The 10,526-nt window shown below is 42.8% G+C and overlaps 1 protein-coding gene and 1 long non-coding RNA gene across 4 annotated transcripts in view; one reads left to right on the top strand and one right to left on the bottom strand.

Annotated features, from left to right (window-relative positions):
- The window catches only part of LOC102015722, a 9,844-nt gene extending 929 nt beyond the window's left edge, over nucleotides 1-8,915 (top strand). Inside the window, exons 2-3 of the long non-coding RNA XR_260539.1 lie at nucleotides 6,035-6,107; nucleotides 8,274-8,915. This is a non-coding gene — a long non-coding RNA (uncharacterized LOC102015722). The remainder of the gene's footprint in view (nucleotides 1-6,034; nucleotides 6,108-8,273) is intronic.
- The window catches only part of Stard4 (StAR-related lipid transfer (START) domain containing 4), a 14,665-nt gene extending 4,830 nt beyond the window's left edge, over nucleotides 1-9,835 (bottom strand). The window contains exons 1-6 of one of the 3 annotated variants that reach the window (XM_005382163.2): nucleotides 9,760-9,816; nucleotides 9,295-9,553; nucleotides 5,392-5,502; nucleotides 4,063-4,112; nucleotides 1,028-1,154; nucleotides 235-349 (exon numbers count right to left, since the gene is read on the bottom strand). In XM_005382163.2, the coding sequence (XP_005382220.1) occupies nucleotides 235-349; nucleotides 1,028-1,154; nucleotides 4,063-4,112; nucleotides 5,392-5,502; nucleotides 9,295-9,522 (631 nt within the window). In that variant the 5' untranslated portion in view covers nucleotides 9,523-9,553; nucleotides 9,760-9,816. Of the gene's footprint in view, nucleotides 1-234; nucleotides 350-1,027; nucleotides 1,155-4,062; nucleotides 4,113-5,391; nucleotides 5,503-9,294; nucleotides 9,554-9,759 lie in introns of all 3 variants that reach the window. The other 2 variants (XM_005382165.2, XM_013513071.1) reach the window with 2 other exon arrangements.
- Nucleotides 9,836-10,526: the final 691 nt, after the last annotated feature.

Here is a 10,526-nt window from a genome sequence, read left to right as displayed (position 1 = left end):
AAGACATAGGGGTAGGCAGAGAGTTCATGAATAAAAACCAAATTGCACGTGAAACACTTGAAAGAACTAACTTGTTATTTAACTCCTTAGGGTTTAGCATTTTAAAAAAGAAACTCTTGGTAATAACCACGCAGTCAGTAACATCTCCCACAGACAAAAAAAAAAAAATCAGGCTAGAAAACTCAAAACATCTAAACCAAACTGAAGAAAAGTCCCAGGATTTGAGATTATTACCACAGGATAAAAGTCCTTCTTTATAGGCCACAGTGTAGGAGAAATCAACAAACTCTCTTGGGGAAATTATATCCCAAAGCTGACCAGCAGTAGTGTAACGCATCACACAGCAATTCTGAAACAGAAGTAAAGTAAGATAGTGTTTCTACTGTAGGAAAAACATACCTAGACTTATATACCAGAAGTGAATCTCTAGTAAAGATACTTAAAATGTTTTATTTTTGTAATAATTCTTACAGTGATTCTCTAGAATAGAATAGATCTCTATCCTAAATCCCACTGCTCTATGGACATGAAGCTAGATAATCAAAATATACAGAAGATAAGTCACTCAGTATCCCATCTTTAATGCTGAATTTCATTAATGTAGAATATTATCCTACATAATATGGATTCCATGGGATTAAGGATGTAAACTATCTTAGACTGTTGAAGATAAAAATCCACAAGAACTTTGATGGGTATTTTTAGAATTTTAGGTTTCTAGAACCTTAACTAAAGTTAAGTATGAACAAATAAAAATACTGAAGATTTTCCTATGCAGCTCTGGTAGAGCTATTATGGAAGACAACCTCAGCCCTAACATTCATTAATTAATATGAGGAAATTCAAGCTTTTTCAGAGGCAGCACCTGAGTCCCTTGTGATATCTTTGCTATGACTAGTATTCTCCAAGCAATGAGTGTAAATGTATAGAAATGCTCAGGTTCATGTCCATGGATTTGTGCTCTTCTTCTTACACACACACACACACACACACACAGACATCTGAAATAATGATTCTAAATAGATACCTCTTCAAACTGTTTCAAAATATCCAATGAAGTCATTAGGCGGTCCCAATCCAAGCGGAAAGGCCCTGGGCGTATATGGTCTATTATAGTATTGACATCATCATCTACAACACCTTGGGCTTTGTAGCTGAGGAAAAAAGAAATAAATGCTATCAGAATGAAAAATTTCAGCATGACTTCATAGCTCAAAACTTACTATAAAAATAAAAATGAATGAAAGTGCCCTTCGTCCTCAAATCTAATTAGAGAACTGAAGGTTACCTATGTGTCACCATGGATACAGCAAGTCCTTTCCTGCTGTCAGGTGTGATCAAAAAATACAGTGAATGATTAATTTTTTTTTTTCTTTCTTTTAAACACTCTGCCATCGGCCATGCTCAAAATACCTCCTCCCCCTTTGCAAATGCGCCTATCTCATCCTTCCTGACACTCTGTGAAGCAGTTCTGGAAGTTCTCTTTCATGTTGCTGGTCCCCAGGCTGCCTCCACATCCTGAACTGATTGAAAACATTTACCTTTTATGGTCATTTTCACTCTGGGGAAAAGCCAGTCACACTGTACCAGATCCAGTGAATAAGGTACATGAGGACACCTCATGATGTTTTCACAGGATTCCCTTTCCACTGGATGGATTTCAGTAGCAGCGTTCAGTGTACTTTTTAATATACCTTGTGAAAACGCTCACAAAAGAGGATTTCCAGAAATGTTTCAGAAAGTGGTAAGAACAATGGGGTAAGTGTGTTCAAAGAGAAGGATGAATATTTTGAGGAGGATTCATGGCAATGCAGCATTTATTATTAATAATTTTTTTTAACTTTCAATGAAAAAAAGACAATCCAAAGAGAAGTTGGGTGAGAGACATTCTAAGATTGATCTCAAATGTGAATAAATATACAGAAGATGCACAGCTTCATTAGTACTTGTATACTTGCTAACAGGAAACCACCTCATTCATACCTCTTAGATGGCAAAGATTAAGTACTTGATGTACTAATATTTTCTAAGATAACTGAGAAAAGAGAATATGCAAAATACATGGATGAATTACAGTATTTTATAGACTGCTTTTGTCTGCACAAGGGGTGATCAAAACATGCAGTGAGAGTTTACAATAAGTACTGAGTGGAGAAGGATGAAAACTCCTAAACTACTTGCTACTGTAGAGAGCAATCCGGCATGTGAGGTGAAATGGATGATAGTCATCCCAAAGACCAAAAACCCACATGTGCATAGGAAACATTAATTTAGAGGTGAATACAGAAATATTCTATATGAATAGGGCACAATTTAAAAATCTATCAATAAGCAAATATGCAAACATAAACACACTGTGGCCTATTCATATAGAAGTAAAAGAATAGTTCTATCCATGGTAATGTGGCTAATCTTAAGAAAATAATGTTGAATGGAAAAAATTACAACAGGCAAATTACTAAGTTAGACACCCAAATTTTTAAAAAGGCATATCAGGCAATGCATTCTATTTTTTACGGACAGATAAATGTATGGTCGAAGTATAAAACAAGAACAATACACATAACTTCATGATGGCAATTACTTCTGGAGAAGAAGAGACATGAAATATGAAATAGTTTGATTTCAACTTCATCGGTAACTGTTTTTAAAAAAGCATCTAAAGCTGTTTAATCGCGTTATAAATATCTCAAGCCAAACTTACCAACCCCACCCTAAAGCTGCTCTTCACACCTGCGTTCTCTACATGAAGGTGGGCTAGGAAGAGTAACTCAAAGTAATCTAGTCACACGGACTAGAAATGAGAACTTGGACTCTTTACTCTTAAACCCATTGCCATAATCAGAATTAATCAATCACCATATTTTAATCAAGATGACTTCCCAATATAAAGTGCTTAGAACGTCATCTGCCCCTCAGCACACATCAGTTATGGTTTCCGTCACCACCACTGTGAACACCACCACCAGCGTTAAGTTTCTTTCACTTTCGTTTGCCCTTTTCAGTTCCAGGCTAACACCTGAGTTACGGTGCTCCGTGTCCACCAGGGTACTTCATTAGTTTCTACCTCCTAAGCACACATCCTTCCAAGAATTTTTTAAAAATCATAAATCTCTTCCCAGAAAAGCACAGTTATAAAATTGTGCATGCCATCTGAGAGGAAACCAAGAAGCTGGCCATAGACCTCGGGATAAAAACCCCCTTCTGAGTTCTTCATTACTCACTTCCATCTTTCACAATGTTATTAAAGTAAGCTCAACACGCTCTGAGGACCTGGGGCATGAGAGGAGGGTTGGGCAGAAGGCAAGCAACACCGAATTCCTCGAGGTAGAGTCCAAAAACCGCATACACTCATGCCTTCTCCTCCCAGATGTTTTACACTCCAGCTATACAAACACATTCTGCAAGCGTGTGTACTCTGCGTTTCTGCGGTCCCCGCCATTCCTTCCCCCTGGACTAGGAGTCCGCCCTTCATTCCTTAAAAACAGCTACTCCTCTTTCAAGTCTCAGCTCAAGATATTTGCCTTTCTGTGATGTCTTTTCAGATCTTCACGTATAGTGTTCCCTTGGCACTTTATACTTTCAACCCCACTGGGAACTACTGATCTAAAGGATTAATTTCCACTTGTTTACAACGCCTAATGCAACTCTAGTTTCCTTTATCCTTGTCATAAACATGGTACAGCTCACCTTTTGAAAGTGTTATCTTTCGCATTACCCATCTGACCATTGTGTATATACTAGGTGGGGCCAGCAGCTTCATTTTCAAAAAAAAAGGAACGAGTCTTAAGGATGTGTATGTTATACTCCAATTATGCAAAGCAACTGTCTCTATTGGCTTTAAATATATATATTTCTGTGTCATAGGCATAATTCATTGTAAACTATAAGGAAAGATGAAAAACAGGGAAATAGAAATCATTCACAATATTACTATTTAAGAGTTAAATATTTGGTCTTAAGTAAAAGCCCAATCTTACTAGCAATAATCATTTAGTACCATGTATGCATATGAGGTTTAGTAATGTCTTAAGAACTACACAAAACTGATAATTTACTTACAGATATCCATTAAATTCTTCTGAAGGTTTTCTCCAAACTGTTACATCTTTCTATAAAAATGAAAACATTATATCATAATAAGTACACATGCAGAACCTTGGATACAAAGCCAACAATTCTGTAAGTCTAGAACTCTTGTCTATGCATTAAAATAAAATGTAAAAGTTTCCTATGCTAGAAAGTGATCCACAGTTGAATTTCTTCTATATCACACTATACTTAAGTTACAGACCTTCAGAAAGGATTTTCAGTAGCTTAACAAGGCTCAAACAACGTAAGACTCAGTGATGACACTATCTTAGTGGCCATTATCATTTGCTTCATTCCAGTCTTATCTATTTACAATTACTGATGTATTCAAACTGTGTCATGAGAACATTAAGTATCTCATTCTCAAACTGTTCACAACTTTAAAACAATTAAATCATTCACATTCACTGTATTATCTTCAATTTGTCCCAAATTTTTTTTCTCAAATCATTTCCCAGGAAATTTTGAATATCAGAATAACTAGAGCAGGAGAGCTCCTGAACAGCGAGGACTGGAAGAGTCCTGGCTCCTAGGCTGTGTGTGACACACCCAGCTGTGTAATAGCTCGGGAAAGCCACCATGGGAAGGACGAACACTAAGTGACACCCTTACCACTTCATGCTACGTGATACATCTGACACTATTCAAATTATCAGCTACTATCATTCTTTAAACTGATGATACGTTTTAGAGATGGACTCAAAACGCTGTGCTTTAGGCTCTCGTTGCCGTGAGTCCATCCGTTCAGGTCTGATATCCGAAAGAGCTAACGAAAACATGTCAGCATTGTTACTGAAATGCTTCTTCAACCAATCCTATTTGCACAATTATCTGTCTTGTATATCCATGCCTCTTGTCCCTATTTTTTTGTACCAGTTTGAAAACTAGTAGGGCACAGTGGCACACACCTTTAATTCCAGCATAGTGGAAGGCTGAGGCAGGAGGATTACAAGTTTGAGCTCATCCTGAGCAATTTAACAATTTAGCAAGACTCTGTCTTTAAAAAAAAAAAAAAAAGCTAGAGGGGCTGGGGATTTAGCTCAGCGGCACAGCGCCTGCCTGGCAAGCACAAGGCCATGAGTTCGGTTCTCGGGACCGGAAACCCGCCCACCTCAAGAAAAAATAAAAAGTTAAAATTAAAATTAAAAAAAAGGCTAGGGTTATAGCTCAGTGCAAAGGTCCCATGTTCAATCCCCACTACTGTAATAAAAAGGATGATGAGGAGGAAAAGTTTATCGGCCAAATCATTGGATATTCCTTAAATAGATGTGAAAGTGATAAGTAATTGAACAAATTTACCGTTTTCTTTGCAACTCGCCACTTGTCATCTTCAATGTTATGGTACAGGATTAGGGTGTTTTTAAGTTTAGTCGAAAAAGAAGCAACATCAGGCAGGTGTTCCATTTTTTTCTGTTATACAGACCAAGATTAACATCAGCAAATACTGCAATTTGAAGCCATAGGCAACTACGTCCAAATGTGGCTTCACAATGCACTGTGATGAGGGAGTGATAGAAGATACCTATTACTAGGCTTTACCCTAATTCTCTGAGAGTACGACCACAGCACAAGTTCTTTTCTAAAAGTTCCCAAGATGATTAACTGCCAGTCAGGGACAATAATGAAGCTTTATGACACTTTATTAAAAACACTCATACAAAAGAATAAAGGGGGAGACTGGTGGACGGGGAGAGTGTGTATCTCTTACCTGTATGCTGCTAACACTCAAATATTTACCTCTAATTCCTATCTGTCTAGTGACTTTCAAAGTCCCAGACCCTGAAGCCTCCTTCAGTTCCATTTCATCTCAGGTTGCCTCAGTTTCCTCCTTTTCCTATTGAGTGGTGACTGATCCCAGGATCGGCCGGTCCCCTTAAGGGCCACCCTGGGAATAACCACAGGAACTGCGATGGGGACGGTGCTCTAGAAGTCTCTCTTTCAGAGTCCTCCAGGCTGTCCAAAGAACTCGCCGAGGGACTCAAGTCTCCAGCCACCCGGGACACTTGCAAGATCAGGTAGACCCCTGGCTCTGGTCATCCTCAGAACTGCAGAGGCCTTGGACTCCTGACAGTTTCACGGGGTGGCAGTTGTGCCCTACTCCAAGAAGAATGCTGCTTTTACACCAACAAACCCCGTCTTGTCTGAGATGGGGAAAAGGGCTGTTATGGGTGATACACTGCATCAACTTCAGAAGTTCAGAAGTTTAACCAAGTGACTCAGCAGGGGGCCAGGGTCCTCTCTTTGTAAACAGCCTGAGTCTACGCAAGAGGAGGGCACAGGGATGGTGAGAGCGCCACACCCGCCTGAGGGCGGGTAGGCTGCTTACAGTATAAGAGAGGAAAAGAGGCTGGCTCTCCTTTTTTTTTTTTTTTGCATTTGTTGCTTTTGCTCTCTTCCCCCGCCTTAAACTGTTGCCCCTGTGCCATGCCACCCTGCCTTGCAGCCAGCTGATTACGGACCGAACCCTCCACAAACTGTGAGCTACATAAACCTTTCCTTCCTTGATTTTGGGAGTCCGGTATCTTGTCTCAGCAATGGAAGAGAAGTAACCGCGACAATCGCCTTTGCGAACGGGCTTCCACACTCCTTGAAGGCTCTTCCCGTGATCTGTGTCCCCTTCCCCTTCACTGGCTCCCATGCCTCCCAGCTCCCTTAAAGCTTGTTACTCTTTTCCCTCTTTTTCTTCCCTGTATAATTAATCTATTCCAAAGGCTCTTTTCAGGGACAAATAGCAGCCATCTCTTGGGCAAATACTGGAGAACACCTCCAAACAGCCTTTCTTCTCCACAACATCAGAAAGAAAATTCCCTTAGTTGCCCCTCTCAGCAGGAAGTAGCCAAGAAAAGAAAGACAACCCCTTTTCCCATAACCCTTTAAAGCCAGGAATGACAGAGCCCCAACAGAGACAATGCCAGCTCCAATGAGCCCACCTACCATCTCAGAGAAGCGCAGGTCTCATTTAGAGAAATGTAAGTCACAGAGGACAGGCCAGCAGTCCCCCAGGACATGTCACCAGGTTACAGAGGACACATCAGCAAGCCACAAGCCCATGATTCCTCCAACCCACCCCCCGCCAAAAGCCCGCAAAAAAACCACTGTAACAAATCCTCATAGCCTGTAAGAGACACCTTTTCTGTTCTGCTTGCAAAGTGAGGTCCCTCTCAGGTTTGGCAAAAAACCTGCTAGGACTGTTGAGTGCAATAAGCAAACATTATCCTTATGCAAATCTAGCACAGATAAAACAGTAAAAGCTACCTAGAAAGATGAAAATCTGAAACTTTAAAGTGTATTGGTAATCATTCACACCTACTGATCAAGCTTTTCCAATATGGCTTACGAGCCCTTCTATGTGTCGCTGAAGGAAGTGAATCACGGGGGCACGACCTTGCGACAGCACCTTGCCCCTGGCCCTTCCTCTCTGGCTCCTTCCCTCTTTCTGCTTCCTGTCCACCAGGAGGGGAGCAGCTCTCCCCTGCTGCAGGTCCTTCGACTGCTTCTGTCGCCACAGGCCAAAAAACAATGCAGCCAGGGCGCCATGGACTAAAACCTCTAAAGTCATGATCCAAAATAAACCTTTGCTCTGCTGAGCTGTTTCTGTCAAATATTTAGTCACAGTGGTGAAAAGCTGACCCATGCCTCATTGAGGACAGTAGTGTAACAGGTCGATAATGAAATAAGTAAAAAATCAGAAAGTTCTCTTCTAATCCTTCAAAGTATTTAATCAGCCAGTTAATTCTTGCAGAATTTATTTTAATCAAGAGTAAGTGCAAAATGGAATAATGGGCACTGTCAAACCTGCTGTGTGAAAGGTCCCAAGTGAATATCCCTTGAAATACAGTTTAGAACCAAGAAGGGATAGTGGTGGGTGTATGAAGGTTTTGGCTTTCTCCAAATATAAGAGCACTTAGGTTAATTGAAAGAAAAGCACACAATTCACCCTCCTTCAATCCCCAACTGGGGGAAATGTTTTAAATACCATTCTAAATTGCTACCTACTAATTCAGTCTTTTATTTCTTTTCCTGAAATTCTCCAACTCTAACACATTGTCAACAGGCACTACTTAATCTTATCAGAGTCTAACAATTCCACACAGACTATGTAGTCCTATCAGTCCTGTGATAAAGTGCTGAATAAGGTCCACCTTGAAATTTCTTCTGAAAGTAACTGTTCTGTTTTCCAGGACACTGATAAATGAAGACTACTGAGGACAGAGGGTGCCATCACAGAGCAGGCAATTTTCTCAAGGAAAAAGAACTTCCTGAAGCCATCTCTCAGCAGCATCGTCTTGACCAATCACCTTCAAATATTCTCAAATATATCTCAAAAATGAAACGACAGTAAGTTCTCTTTTAAACATGGGACATTTAAAAGCATCACCTCTAATAAAAAGTAACACAAGCATCTGCACTTAACATGACTAAGTTAGAAAACTGAAAGAATTCACGTATCATAACTGTTTTACCTTCCATTATTGGATTAATACAGTTTTTACATATGTGAATAATTTCCATTAAACATGCCACAGACCTTGTCCAACACAGGCAAACCAAAGCCCTGTAAATTAAATTATATTTTAGTACAGAACAATTTTGGCATATGCTTGTTTTTCAATAAACCTTGGCTGGTAATTTAGCTTTTCAAATTCAGTCAAGTTCAGTAGTTTCGCTTTTGAGACTGACCCTTCCCAGGGCTTGCCATTTAGAGGAATGCGACGTGGAATAATACTTTTGCATGATCTTGTGTTTTGAGTACTCATCTTGATATAACAGCTTTATAAGACTGAGAGTTTCTACCACGTTGAACGCAGCATTTAAATTTTCAGGATATGATGACTTTAATTTTGAGTCCAAATTAGTGTTCGAGTTCTTTACTAAAAATAGTCATTTCTAACATTTACTATCTACTATGCAGCTGATCATTCTGGTGGCTTTATCTTTCATTTCATTCTCATAAATGACCTTCCATCCTGCTGTTATCCTTATATAAGGGAAAAAAGACAACAGGGAGGTCAAGTCACTTGTCTAAGATAATACAGGTAAGTAAGTGACTGGAGCCAAAATTCAGCGTTGGACTTCTGACTTCAGTGTAAAGGTCTAACTTGAGAGAGTGCTGGAAGCTGATCACAGGCTGAAAAAGATTTTCCTTTAAAAAAACAACAACAACAACAACAACAACCCTGACCCCCACAATAAATTGCTTACACTGTGTCTGGCTGCTGAGCCCAAATATCTCAGAAACTGTCTCAAGTGCAAAAGGCAGTGGTTCACCGGGGATCGATCCCCGGGTTGGAACTCCGAGCCCGGACGGGGAACAGCCCTGGGAGAGCGGGTCCGGATCGCCAACATCCCCTCGGCGCGGGCGGCGTCAGCGCGTCTCCTAAGAGCCGGGAGGTGCTGCGCCGCGCTCGGGTCCGGGCTCCAAGGCTTCATCACCGCCCCGTCCCAGTGTAACACGGAGAAACTGAGGCAGAAGCGGGCGCCTCGCACTTCCCCGCCGCGGGCCGCAGGGACCACACAGCCCGCCGAGCACGCCGTCCCGACCCCACCGCACCCCTCTCCCCGCCGCCGCGAGGGCACGGAGGACGCAGCGCGAAGCTGCCGGACGCCTCATCCCTCTACCAGGCCGCCCCGCTCCCGCCGCGGTTCCCCGGCTGCTCCCGTCCGAACCTGAGGCTGCGGGAAGCTCCGAGAGACGCCGGACTCGCCGGTTCCGCCAACACCACGCTGCTGCGGGCCGCTCGGTTTCCCCACCCGCCGGCACCAGCCAATGAGCGTCAAGTCCATGCAGATAGCAGCCAATTGGAAGGCAGCACACGCTTCGGGTCCGAGCGGACCACACCCCCCAGCCCCGCCCCCCAGCCGGGACCCCGGCGCTGCTGAGCCCTATTTAGCCTGAGCACGTCGGCTGGTTTGGATTGGCTGGCGCGGCCGTGTGGGAAGCCCTGATTGGCCGTGGGGAGATGGACCGATTCGGCGCGGCTGTGGGTTGGCGGGAGCCCCGCTGGAGCTCCCGGGCTAGGGCAGTGCGTGGGTTGGGGTCGTTGAGAATGTCGCTACTCAGTTAATCAGAGCAGAACTTGGCAAGGCAGGTAGCGGGCGGGGAGAGGTAGTGATCACACAGTAGTGAGGGTGGGAGTGCGGGATAGGCTGGTCCAAATGCGGTGTCCTGAGGACCCTAGCGTCAGGAGGCTGCGGCTCCCCAGAGACACGTCCAGCGCCCTAGGCGACCTCGCAGGTGACTCCCTTCCCTCCCCTGCCCGGGGTAACCGCGGATGAACGCAGCCGAGAGTCCGATCTTTAGCCGGACGCTTTTCCTGTCTTCAGCTAGAGCTCAGAGGACCACCCTGAGGGGACCCAAGAGGGGATGTGGCAGATGGACTGAGCAAACGACCTCTGCTCGAACATGAGAAACCTTTCTTTCCAGGGGCTGTGAA

This window comes from Chinchilla lanigera, unplaced genomic scaffold (genome assembly GCF_000276665.1).
Source record: "Chinchilla lanigera isolate Chin_1 unplaced genomic scaffold, ChiLan1.0 scaffold00017, whole genome shotgun sequence".
NCBI lineage: Eukaryota > Metazoa > Chordata > Mammalia > Rodentia > Chinchillidae > Chinchilla > Chinchilla lanigera.
This window is presented reverse-complemented; position numbering and strand designations above follow the sequence as displayed.